Source organism: Ochotona curzoniae, unplaced genomic scaffold (assembly GCF_017591425.1).
Source record: "Ochotona curzoniae isolate NIBS_2020 unplaced genomic scaffold, NIBS_Ocur_1.0 scaffold_4701, whole genome shotgun sequence".
Lineage (NCBI taxonomy): Eukaryota > Metazoa > Chordata > Mammalia > Lagomorpha > Ochotonidae > Ochotona > Ochotona curzoniae.
This window is the reverse complement of record NW_024467122.1, coordinates 56,876,910-56,890,863: the sequence shown is the minus strand read 5'-3', so window position 1 is coordinate 56,890,863 and position 13,954 is coordinate 56,876,910. Positions and strand designations below refer to the sequence as shown.

Genomic DNA, 13,954 nt, shown 5'->3' with positions numbered 1-13,954 from the left:
TAAAATAAAAATTGTGTTCAAATTAAATAACAAATTCTTGATTTAATTAAATGTTTACTGACTACTTAATAGCATATTAATTCTATACCATTTTGAAAAAGTTATTCTAACATTATATCTTGAAAATAGTGTCCTGAAACAAAAATGAGATCTTACAATACCTGCCAATAACAATCTATGTAGTATTCTTATAAAATGAATTTTGTATTTTCCACCAAATCTTTTCTTTCATCTTTTCTCTCCTTTTCTCTTAAAAACAAAAATAAACTGGGCCTGGTGTAGTAGCCTAGCAGCTAAAGTTCTCGCCTTGCATGCACTAGGATCCCATGTGGGCCTGGTTTATGTCCTGGCTGCTCCACTTCCCATCCAGCTCCTGCTTGTAGCCTGGGAAAGCAGTGGAGGACGTCCCAAAGCCTTGGGATCCTGCACCTGCGTGGGAGACATGGAGGAGGCTCCTGGTTCCTGGCTTTGGATCAGCTCAGTTCCAGCCACTGCAGCCATTTGGAAAGTGTAACAGCAGACAGAAGACTTTCTATCTCCTTCTCTCTGTATATTTGCCTTTCCAATATAAACAAACAAACCTACATTTTAAAAATGAAACAAGCAAACAAACAAAAAACCAAAAACAAACCCATTCCGTCTTTGTATGTACTTAAGAGTGATATAAAGACTGCTGTGAGGATGACATTAATAACAAAAAGTAGAACAGGAACCAAAATAAATGTTGTTTCCATTCAAGTACTGGTTATCTACTGCATTTTCCCCAGTCCTAAAGCTTCAAGTTTAAAATTCTTTACTGGTTCTTTGTACCTGAGTGACAAAACTGAAACTTAATCCAAGCCTCCCAATGATTCTTACCCATCGTTCCAACCACATCTACTGCTACTACAGTGAGAGGGAATACAGCAACAGAAGTTAAAAAAATTGCATTAAGAGAGCTTTAAAATGAGCTACCTCATTTTCTTTAAAAACAAACAAACAAACAAACAAAAACTAGCCAGTTTTCTATTAACAGTTTGTTCCAGAAATCAAATAATAAAATGTATGTATCCACTTCAAATGTGAAATACTATTTAAATATACCTGGGCAAAATATTTAACATAAAACTAATACACAAAATACAAAGTATTTATTTACAAATATAAAATAAAAACTCCTATTAGAGACTATAAAGGGAAATATCAGTTAGAAAAGATTGTTTTATTTGAAAGACAGAATTACAAATGGCCACAACAGCCACAGTTGGGCCAGTCAAAAGCTGGGAGCCAGTATCCCACACTTTATGCTTTCTCTGCTGGTTTCTTGGGTCACAGACAGGGAGCTGAATGGGAAGTGGACTAGCCATGACTTGAATATGCACCCACATGTGATGCTGGTACTGCAGATGGAAGTTTACCCTAATACGTCTCGGCACTGGCCCCATCACTTAACTTTTGTTTAAATAAAATCTAATGAAGGAAAAAAGGCTGCATTTTTAAAATTGTAACCTCCTGGTTATTAAAAAACTTTAAAATGATTAATGTGCACATCTGTTTTATATATCCATGTGTGTGTCACATTTTATAGACACAGAACTATAATAATTGTGTTAAAACCAAGATATTAACATAACTCTATCACAGTAAGCCTATCTATTTGGGGAAACAAATTAAGTTATCTATATCCATAGTTTGCACATCAGAGCATTCAAATAATAGTGGATTAAAAATATGAGGGAAAAAAGTGTGTCTATGCTGAACAAGTACAGATTTTTTGTCACTTTACAAACACTATGGTACATGGCTACTTACACAGCAATCACAGTATATTAAGTACTATATACTAAGTAATCTCTAGATGTTCTAAATTATAGGGTTATGTGTGTTCATAGATTATATATAAATACTACCCCTTTGTTAGAACAGGAACTTCAGCATCTATGGATTTTGTTAGCCTCAGAGGGACCACGGGATATCTATGTTCTAGGGGTCTTCCTGATTCACTCTGGTAATACAAATATTTTATTAGTGGTAGTAAATGGACCACCAGCTGGGGTTGAAATATCTATTCTGATATAGCCATAGCAATAGGAATGATTATCATTAAAATTTTTATAATAAAAAAATTATCATGGAGTGGGAATTGTGGTCCCCTTCTGGAGCTGCAACCTGGGACTCCACTGAACCTGTTCAAGCCCCAGCTCCTTTGTTTCTGATCCAGCTCCCTACTAATCCACGTGGTCAGAGGCAGATGATGGCCCACGTACTCAAATTCCTGCCACCCATGTGCGAGACCAGGATGGTACTCCTGGGTCTTGGCCAGCACCCAATAATGGCTGTTGGGGCCATCTGGGGAATGAACAAGCAGATGGAAGATCTCATGTCACTCGGCCTTTCAAAAATATGAGTATCTTTTTTAAAAAAGGTACCCAAAAATTCCTCTGATGTTTTTATTTCTCAGACATTAAAAGTGATTTATAAAAATTAATTTTATACGATATATTTAACAAACTATTACAAGATGAATAAAGCTAAAAGGAAATTAGGAACTTACCTGTGGAATATTCTTTTTAATAGGCACAGGCTGAATTATGGGTGCAACATCACCTCTGGAAGCAGCAATAGGTTCACCTGGAGTTGATATATTCAGTGGTCCCATTCGCCCTTCTTGATCATTTATCAATTCTACACTTTCATCTACTTCTATAGGAGGTGTTGGCATCTGGGCAGTAACTTTTGAAGGAACTGATTCTTCCAATGAGGGATAAGTAAAATCCACTAAAATTCCCAAAAGAAGAACAACTTTTAAGAATAGCAAATCCACAGACAGCAGAAAACATTTCTAATGTATGTTATGTGACAGTAAATGCACACTAAATGAAATGGAAATCACAACAGTTTCAAAGACAAAGTAATTTTCCAGGATGTGGACATCTTGTGTTTTTACTCCTGAAAACAAATTGCTAACAGGACAAATGCACACACAACCAAGAATACTACTTTAAGCATGTAAAAAAAAGAGCTATATTAAGGTATATTTTATTGAAGCAAATTTTAAACAAAAATTTTCACATGAAAATACATACATACATGAGATAGACACCTCTTCGCTCTTGCCTCGTGGGGGTGGGGTGACTTTCGCATTTGTTGTAAACTGAGGATAGCAAAGCAGCCAGTTTTCATAGCCTCCTTCTAAAACTAAAGGCTCATGGCGCAGGACAGTCTTACTTTCCCACTATAAAATAAGGAAATAGCAATTTTGATATGGCAGCAATCTCTAGATAGCTAAAACACAAGAAACTCGAATTTTAAAATCATGTCTTTGAAGGCAAGAATCATGCCTTTTAAAAGATGAGAAAATGAGAACTGAAGGCAAAATTCAACATGTAGCTGGCAGCAATTCTTCAAAATAAACTCACAACCCATTATCTTAAAAAGAAAAATCTGAACACAAATTAACACAAAATAACAATTATGCATAACCTCACTACCTGTGTTACTTTAACATCTGGAATTTACTCTTTTATAGGCAGTTTTCTAAAGAGCTACAAACTTAATTTCTCTATTACAAAACAATGGAAATTTTCTGATGCTACTTTTCTTTTACATGATCATGTCTTATTGATAAGGCATATATCATCATTTGGTATAACCTGGTAATATTCCATTTTATATATACATACCTGGACACATCAAAATTGAATCGCTGGGATAATTTCCACCCGACTTGATTATATATGCTGAGATAACCAAAGATCCTAAACATGCACACAACCAACCTCCCCCTGACTTAGGGAAAAATCCCAGAGGTTCAGGAACTGAGCCAACGCACATGAACATTTAAACATTTTTAATAAAAGTTGCTTGTTTTTGAAATGATCACTTAGAAAAATAGGTATTTGTATATTTCTGTAGGACAATTTCCTAGCATTAGAGATGCTGGTTTAAAAATTTGGTAGCTGAGGGCCTGGCGCGGTGGCGCAGTGGTTAAGGTCCTCGCCTTGCATGCCCCGGGATCCCATATGGGTGCCGGTTCTAATCCCAGCAGCCCCATTTCCCTTCCAGCTCCCTGCCTGTGGCCCGGGAAAGCAGTCAAGGATGGCCCAAAGCTTTGGGACCCTGCACCCATGTGGGAGACCCGGAAGAGGCTCCTGGCTTTGGATCGGCATAGCATCGGCCATTGTGCTCACTTGGGGAGTGAATCATTGGATGGAAGATCTTCCTCTATCTCTCCTCTCTGTATATCTGCCTTTCCAATAAAAATAAAATAAATCTTAAAAAAATTTGGTAGTTGACATCAAATCACCCTTCAAAAAATGCTATACCGAATTTATACACTTAGCAGTGTATGAGAATATCTATTCCACATCTTTTCAGTTTTGTTTGTTACCGAACAAGTGGACATAAAATGTTACCTTGTTTTAATTAGCATTTATTAAGTTGAACATTTTTTCCTAAGTTCATTAATCATTATGTCACTCTACCCCAAAACCTTTTTTTTTTCCTTTTTGGCAAAGATTTATTTACTTTTATTGGGAAGACAGACTGATTTACAGAGAGAAGGAGCTACTGAGAGAAAGATCTTCCATCTCCTGGTTCACTCCCCAAATGGCTGCAATGGCCAGAGCTGAACTGATCTGGAGCCAGGAGCCTCTTTTGGATATCCCAAATGGGTATATGGTCCCAAGGCTTTTGGCCATCCTTTGCTGCTTTCCCAGGTCACAAGCAAAGAGCTGGATGGAAAGTCTAACAGCTGGGACACGAACTGGAGTCCATATGCCATGCTGGTGCTTGGAGGCAGGAGATTAGCCATTTGAGCCATCACAAACCCCACCATCTCTGCTTTTTAAGATCCACTTATTATTTGAAAGGCAAAGTTACAGAAAGAGACAAAGAAAGAAAGAAATCTTCCATCTACTAATTCATTCCCTGAATAGCTAGAACAGCTGGAATTGGACAAGGCCAAACCCAGGAACCAAAACCAACATCCAAGTCCCCCACAAGGATGGCTGGGGCCAAAGCAACTGGACCATCTTCTATCACTTTCTTGGGCACAAAGCCTATAAATGGAGGAGTTGACACTAGATCCAGTGTTCACATGGGATACTGGCCTTGCAGGTAGTGGCTTTACCCACTGAGCCACAACACTGGCGCCCAACTTAACTAATCTTATTCTGTGCCCATTAATATGTAGATATATTTACTATTTTCTAAGTAAACAGTGAATGTATTGTACAAGGGCAAACAAATTTTTTGCAGATGTGTCACAAATATTTTTAATTTAAAAAAAAAACAAAACAGTATTAGTATTAACTTCCCCTATGGAGCGTGGAGTTGTGACCAAAATTTGAAATAGGAATGCTTCTTGAACTCTACTTTAAGCTACACAGTCATACCTTTGATCCACTTAGGATCTAGCTTAGTCTAACCTTAAATAACGCAGGGATCTACTTTTTGTTACCTCTTGGTTAACCAATTGTCTCCAAACCATCCATTTCAAACCATCATTTCTTTACTCAATTTTTTAGGTCACCTTTATCATATCTTATGCTTAACTGTATGATATTAACATTCCTGTAGATCAATGCCAATGAAGTATGGGCAGTTTCATGTGCAAATCTATATTTAAGTACATTTCCGAATTCTCTGTTTTAGCATAAACTGTTTTGAAATGTTTACATGGTTTTACTAGAGAGCAATGTTCTCATCAACTGACCTGCTACTGTGGTTGATTTTCACCAAATGTTTACCATTATTCAGTGCTGTCACTGTTCCACAATTTAACAAATGAAACTAAATATTATCAGTAATGATGGCAATGATGGCAATCACTTTAATTTATATGTATCTCATAGTTTTTATGGTTACATCCATTTGCATTTTCTATTTTGTTCATATATGTCCACTTAATTTATTATCTTTTATTAAGTCATTTGTAAAAGTTCTTTGGATTGCAGATGTTTTAAACCACTGCCATATGCATTGCAGCTTTTTCTCTTGCCTTCTGTCTTTAAAAATTTTTGTATTTTTTCATATCTTAGATTTTGTCTTATGAAGTCGAATCTATCAATTTCCCCCCAGTCACTTCTTTTCCTTTATTTCAGTTTAATTCTTACCATAACATTTATTCAGATAATCTATATTTTTGAAAATTCTAATATATCTTTATATAGATCCGTTTATCTGATTATTTAAAACTCTTGAAAAAAATTCTATAATCCAAGAATCTTTTTCTTATGATAAACAGCTAGTCAACATGCCTTTCTAACATCCAGAAAAGGCTTGTAATTACAACAAACTAACAAGGAAACTTGCTAACCTTGAAAAGTGCATCTTTGAGACTCCGCAGAGTTGTTCCAAGTTGTAAATCTTTTGCAGAACTAAACCAGTCAAGAAGTACCACATATTCCACATTCCCCCTCTTCTTCCATGTGTCTTTAGAATCATCTGGGAGGTGTGCTTCAATCCGACTAGCAGTGACTCTGAAATGTATTAACATTTGTATTGGGGCAAAAATCAATAAGTGGTCCTAATTTACTAATGTAAGATACTGAGTTTTGTTTTTTTTTTTTTATCTTGGGAAGTTTATTCCAGCGGGGCAGGAACAGGGGAAGGGGGGTGGGAAGGGAGGCCAGAAGGAGGAGAGAGGGGAAGACCAAGGAAGAGAAGGCCAAGAAGAAGAGCAAGATACTGAGTTTTGATCTAAAATCTGTACCACACCAAAACAAACTTTAAGTAGATTCTTTTCTGAGGTCAGATTGTGTATTAAAATATTGAGCAGCCTAAATGTTGAACCCCTTCATTATTGTATGATGTTGGAAAATCAATTCAGTACCTAACAGACTGAAGCAGCACATTCAATTCTCCCTCTCTTTAAAATCAGGGGGCCAAGCTGAGAACAGGGGGAGCCATCTGAGCATCTCTCAGCCAACTATGAACAACCGCAAGATCACCTGTCTGGGGTTTTATTTCAACTCTTAGACATCTATAGATAATAGTGAACCAAACAACAACGTCTACTTAATGCATATGGAATTTACTGTATGCCAGAAACTGTTTTAGTTGCTTTATTCTCAACGAAACCTCATAACAAAATTCTGTAAGGTAGAAATGATCATTCCCTTTTGATGGATGAGGATGAGATAAATAAGTAGCATGCCCAAGATGACAGCTTCTAAGTGGAACCAGAATGGAATGAAATACACTGATATACTTTGCTATGACATTCTTCCGTCATCAACTGTGATGGGTGAGGTCAACGTTAAAGTGTACTGTTCATTTCATCTTTGCTCACATAAAAGCTAAAGCCTTACAATGGCCTGCAACACTCCCCACTTCCCCATCAACCCTGTCTCTCAGTGTCCTCACTCCATCTCTGTGTTCCCTTTCTTTCTAGTCACAGCTGCTCTTGTTTTTACTGATTTCTCTACCTATGTTCCTGCCCAAGGACCTTTGCTTTGGCTGTTCCCTTGAAGTTCCTTCTCTCTCTGATACAGCCTCTTTTATTTCACCAACTGCTCCGAGATTAGCTAATGGATTCTCTTTTAGGCCTTCCTGAATTAAGACCCATTCTCTGTCTCTCTTCTCTCTCTTTCTCTCTCTCTCTCTCTCTCTCTCTCACACACACACACACACACACATACACACGGCATTCCCATCTTCACAGCACTTAGCAGCATTACACTGCTACATATTTTAAGCTTTTGGTGTCTGACTTAGCTATTCCATCTCCCTATTCAAACAGAAGTTCCAGGAAGGCAACACATTTTGGCCATTCAACTGCAGCCCCAGCAGTTACAACCACAGTAACAGAACTCAGTAAATACAAGGGTAGTTCAAAGAATTTGTGCAAAATAGAAAAAAAAAAAAACAAAAAAACACCTCATTTTGATGCAAAAACTTTTGAAACCCAAGCACTGTTTTGTCCATAATATGCATTTTCTCTGAGATTTTGGAAAACTTTTGTATACACAAAAACTTATCTCTTAATTCCATTTCCACAAATTCTTTGAAGTGCCCTTAACAAATTTATAGATTCACTAGATGAAAAATACACATTCCCTCCCTTCCAATAAGGAATACCATATTATCACTTGCAAAACACTTAGAATTTGGGAGGTATTTTAATATTTAACTCGTGATAATGGCAAGCTGAGCAGGACTGACCAAATCTTTATCCACAAGCAAAATTAAATGATTTGTTGTATAAAATAAAGAATCTGGTTCCTATATAATTATGTTGCATACTGAACACTCTAGACAAGAAATTAAAATACTGTGTCAAAATACAGAACAGATGTATGCCTCGTCAGTAAAGGAGAAAGAAAAAATGAAATGCTGATGTCCTTAAAAATCTTTTTCAATTATTGTTCTCAGGATTACTATTCTACGGGCCACATACTGGGAAACAGGATCAACCTACTTTATCAGCTCTGCATTTTGCTGCAACTATGTTAGCTGTTATATTATTTAGTATTTTATTAACTTATTCAATTGAAAGTGATCTCTTATAAATTAGGAATTGTATATCCCTATGTGCAAGGAAAAGCAGCATCTTATTCAATAAATAAGTGGGAAATCTAAAAATAAAACAGGTGAATAAATTGTGTTACATTCACACAATATAAGAGATGATAATCAGCTGTACACAAACTGGAGGTGGTATGCACAAGGCTGGATTATCAGCCAGTCATACACATACAGTATTATTCTGTATTTATACAACGGACAAAAACAGATGAAACAAACACAATCTGTTAGAAACCAGTGTCTTCCTTGAGTGGGCAGGAACTTACAGAACTAAGGATTCTGAAGTAACAATGTTCTGTTTTTGGTTTGGATGCTAGTTAAATAGAACGCTCACCAGGCTGACTAGGATAGAAATGCTTCTATATGTTCTATTTTGTATTAAAATTATAAAATAAATAATGAAAAAACAGTAATCACCACCATTAGCTTCAGACATTCATAATGTTGCATACATAAAGATTTGGGGCCTGTTCTCTGATAAGAAAGGGAAATTAGCAGATAATAAAAGGATATATCAGCACCAAACTGCAACTCTGAATCAGTTCAGAAGAACTGGGGCAAAACTAATTCACCTTGCAATTTACTGTTCTATAATCTTCAATTTACCATAAATTATATCATAAATAGTCCATATCTCACATTTTTGGGAAACTTTGAATGTTAACCTAATAAAAACCCCAGCTTTCTGTTAGTACAGATTAGACCACACAGACCATAATTTCCTTTGTCTTTTCAAATCTTGAGAATGTTCACATTTGCCTAATTAGACTAAGCACTCTAATTTTAAATAGCATATTAAAAAGCACTCTTTCTTAGGTCAAACATTTCATCAGACATCTATAACATAACAACTATACAGCTTTTATAATGGAACTATAAAAATATATACCTCCAATATTTTTTAAGCTACCTCTCAATGGACTATAGATTTTGATTAACCCAATCCCATAAACTAAGAGTCAGAAAGGCAATAGGGTCTACATGGGAATGCTCTAAATAGTGAGATGTCACTCGGCCACCACACCATGATGGTTTTAATGCGCATTATACCCATGCTGCAGAACTTCAAATGATTTCTTAGGTTGAAGACCATCTTACCAATTGAGAAAGGAAAAAAAAAATGGAGACTACCAGCGCTAGAAATGGTGATAAGTTTGAGTGGAATACATAAAATTCTTCATTGAAGCTTCCATGGGGCAGGCAGATACTATCATATCCCTATTATATGGACAGAAACATGACCTAGAGAAGTCAGGTCACTAGCTAGAAATACAGTTAACAAGTGACAGCTACAGGAATATAGTCTGATTTCAGAGCCTATTCTCTTTCTCAATGATTTAGTCAAACTTAAGAAAATTTAAAATGTATTTGCACATTTCTCTCTTTTTTACCACACTTATGGAAGAAATTTTTATGTGAAGTCAGTCAATTAGTTCACAGTTTGCTACATAATGATTTGCATGCTTATAAACTGAAACCAAGAAGAGAAAGCAGTTAAGAACACACAATGGCAACTTTATGTCTCTCCTAATAAAAATCCAAATTCCACAAATATTAGAGAAAACAGCCAAATGGAATGTCCTTGAAACTGCCTTTCAGAAAAAGTAAGGCATGTCATTAAGAAGCAGAGAACGGAAAAGGAGAGATGGCCTGAACACATTTAGCATAGATGCTATTCAGGAACATTTTACCCAGTTTATCACTTTATATCAACGCATAATGACCCACCCTGGACTGATGGCTTCTTCAGGAACACTGAGAGAATTCAAAATACAAGAATTCTGATAATCCTGCATTCTCCGAGCATCCATTACAATCAAGCTGATGTTTTTATCCATCATCATTGTATACAGTTCCTTTGCTGTGATTGATCCTTGGAATTGAGAGAGGGAGAGAGTATAAGAGACAAGAAAACATTTGTGTCCATGGGCTACCATATCCCTACACACACAACTAGTTAGCTCTTTTTCTTTTTTTTTTTTCATTTCTTTTTTATTTAAGTTAATTCTAGAAGGGAAATAATACTGGGGTATCAAATGCTTGACATCTCATTATACCAATTATCTTTTATTACTATTTTTTAAGATTCTGCTTATTTATTTCAAAGGCAAAAAGAGAGGGGGTGAGAGACTGACCAATCTTTCATCTGCTGGTTCACTCTCCCAGCTGGTGACAACAGCCAGGACAGGGTCAGGCTGAAGCCAGAAGCCACAAACATAGGTCCACAGGCCTAAACACTTGGGTCATCTTCCACTGCCTTCCTAGGTCATCAGCAGGGAACTGGATGGGACACGAAGCAGCCAAGATACAAACTGGTGCCCATATTGAATTCCAACAATGCAGGCAGTAGCTTTATCCACTATGCCACAATAACATTAAATATAATTTGTTTATAACATGTATCAAGAAGTCAGTGCTGCTCATAAAGATTTAAATAGCAAAACTTGGGTAGCAGTGTTTTGGCAGATTATGCTGAACAACCACTTGTAACATCAGAATCCCATGTCAACTGCCAGCAGCTCTGCTAGAGACTCAGCTTCCTGTTAATTTACCTGGGAAAGCAGCAGAAAATGGCCTAAGCACTTGGACCTCTGGCACTGTGAACAACCATGATGGAGTTCCTGGCTCCTGGCAGTAGCCTTGCCCATACCTGGCTATTGTAGGCATTGTGGGAGTGAACCAGTGGAGAGAAGATCTCTTTCTTCTCTGTCATTCTTACAAAGTAACAACAACAATAATAATAATAAATCCTTAAAAAAGAAAAAAAAGGGGGGGGGGCTCAATGCTCAATGTGATGGCTCAATTGGCTAAGCCTCTGCCTGCAACTGTCTGTACATGGGCACCAGTTTGTGTACCAGCTGCTCTACTTCCCATCCAGCTCCCTGCTTGTGGCCTGAAAAGCAGTACAGGATGGCCCAAAGCCTTGGGACCCTGCACCTGCGTGGGAAACCTGGAGGAAGCTTCTGGCTCCTGGCTTCAGCTCCAGCTGTTACAGCCTCTTGGGGAGTGAACCAGCAGACAGAAGATCCTTCTCTCTCTATTGCCTTCTTTGTAAACTTGACTTTCTAATAAAAAGAAATCTTAAAATAAAAAATATCAAAACTTGCTACTGAAGTTGCAATTACATCTATTGTTGGTCCTGTTATTGATATAAATCAGTGTATCCTATCAAATATTATTCCATTGGAGAAATCAAGGCATTAGGAATGGTTACCAGAGAAAAATCCATGGTATAAAAATTCTCAAATGAAAATTAAAATTAAAACCAAAACATATTTTGTAGGCTGGCACAATGGTACACTAGTAACTGTGACTGTGGTGCTGTGGTGCTCAGATGGGGTTCTATTCCTGGCTGCTCCACTTCTGATGCAGCTCCATGCTAACAGTCTGGGAAAGCAGCAAAGGATGGCCCAAGCCTTTGGGACCAGGCACCAATGTAGGAGACCCAAAAGAAGCTCTTGGCTTTTGATCAGCCCAGCTCTGGCTGTTGCAGCCATTTTGGCAGTGAGCCAGCAGATGGAAGGTCTTTCTCTTTGTAACTTTTTTTTAAAGGCATAAAGGTGGTTTATTCAGGTTACCCTAGGTCTCCCAGACACCTCCCCCAGTCCAACAGGGCTAGGCGGGGGAGGGGCAGCCACAGCCTAGGCTGCTGCAGGATCCACAGGGAGGACAAAAGAGAAGGAGAGCCCCCTATTGAACAGCAGTTCATATACATTTCAGGCTATTAATTATACAGTCATGATTTAGTAGGCTTCTATTGGTGGGTTTGAAGCAAGCAACTTTCAAAAAGTACAAATTGATGAGCTATAGGGTAGTGGATCTCTGTAAGTTTTTCAATAAAATAAATAAATCTTTTAAAAGAAAAAAACACTTTGATGCAAAAAAATGTTTTGAAATCCAGGCACAGTTTTTTACTACACACATTTTCTATTAACTTTTTAAGGACCCCTCAATATGCATGGATTTCAATTTTCTCCTACCAAATACCCTTTAATTCCACTCTCCATGAACTGTTTCAAGCACCCTTATAAATTCTTTACAAGTCTCCCGTGGAGGCTGGATGTGGATATGGCTTTTCCCCTTATTTCTCCCCTTCCCACAGATACAAGGAGGAGAAAGGAGAATATGATAACAATGGTCTTATCCACTTTCCTCTAGCCCTTGACCCTTTGCAACCTAATCAACTATGTAAAGATTATCAACAGAATAAAAATAAACAGGAAAAAAGTCTCCCATGGGATACTATGGGGGCCATTTGGAAAAACTTTTAGACTCCCAAGTATTTCTAAAGTGACAAACCAAAAATTTGTTATCTGGGTTCCATATCAAAGTTGACAAAGCATGGCCCCTATTTTTACTAGAACCCATCCACTTTTGTTTGTTAATATATTTTCTATGGTCTTTCATACTGCAACAGTAGAGGCAGACAGTTGCTTAAGACTCCAGAGGGCTCCCCAAGCCCAAATCACCTGTTATCTAGCCCTTTAACAAAATGTCTGCACAGGTTGTCTGGTATTGTGGTACAGAGGACAGAGCGGCTACTGCAACAAGTTGGCATCCCACATGGGCACCTATTTGTGTCCCAGCTGCTCCTTGCTAATGTGTCTGGGAAAAGCAATGAGGGATGACCCGAGTGCTTGGGCCCTGGCCATATGGAAGACAGGATGAAATTCTTGACTTTGAGCTTCAGCTTGGCACAGCCTTAGCCACTGTAGTTATCTGAGGAGTTAACCAGCAGATTGAAGATCTCTTTCTCTGACCCTGACTTCAAGGAAATAAATAAATCTTACCCCATCTCACCAAAAAACTCTGTGACCTTAATTCCATGTGGGGGGAGGATGCATGTAAAAACAAATAACTGATTTTTCTCAAACAAGGCTAACAAGAAAGAAACTAAACGAACACAAGTTTTAGAATGTTTTAGGTCTGGCATGGTAGTCTAGTGGCTGGCTAGGGTCCTTGCCTTGCACAGGCTGGGATCCCCTATGGGCACCCCCACTTCCCATCCAGCTTCCTGCTTGTGGCCTGGGAAAGCAGTAGAGGATGGCCCAAAGCCTTGGGACCCTGCACCCATGTGGGAGACCTGGAGGAAACTCCTAGCTCCTGGCTTTGGATTGGCTTAGCTCTGGCCGTTGTGGCCAGTTGGAGTGAACTAGTGGATGAAAGATCTTCCTCTCTGCTTCTCCCTCTCTCTGTAAATCTGACATTCCAAGAAAAATGAATAAACTTTTTAAAAAATATATATCTAAAAAGTTTTACTGACTTTCTTTCAGTGGGGGCAGCCCCAACTATGCTGCTCTTTTTCTTCAAATCTACCATCTGAAGAAAGCAACAAAACTGAAGTTAGATATGGAACAAACATTTCAGCACTGAGCTGTGAAAGAGGGTCTCAATCGCACCTAAGTTAAAACACTGAAGCCACTTCTTTCTCTAGCCATCAATATCA

General features: G+C 37.9%; 1 protein-coding gene across 3 annotated transcripts in view; it reads right to left on the bottom strand.

The window, feature by feature from the left end:
• Positions 1-13,954, bottom strand: part of USP8 (ubiquitin specific peptidase 8) — a 76,552-nt gene that overhangs the window by 19,158 nt on the left and 43,440 nt on the right. For all 3 annotated transcript variants that reach the window (XM_040968818.1, XM_040968817.1, XM_040968816.1), the window contains 4 exons: positions 10,237-10,381; positions 6,299-6,461; positions 3,070-3,214; positions 2,534-2,757 (listed from right to left, as the gene is read on the bottom strand). In XM_040968818.1, coding sequence (XP_040824752.1) covers positions 2,534-2,757; positions 3,070-3,214; positions 6,299-6,461; positions 10,237-10,381 — 677 coding nt within the window. The remainder of the gene's footprint in view (positions 1-2,533; positions 2,758-3,069; positions 3,215-6,298; positions 6,462-10,236; positions 10,382-13,954) is intronic.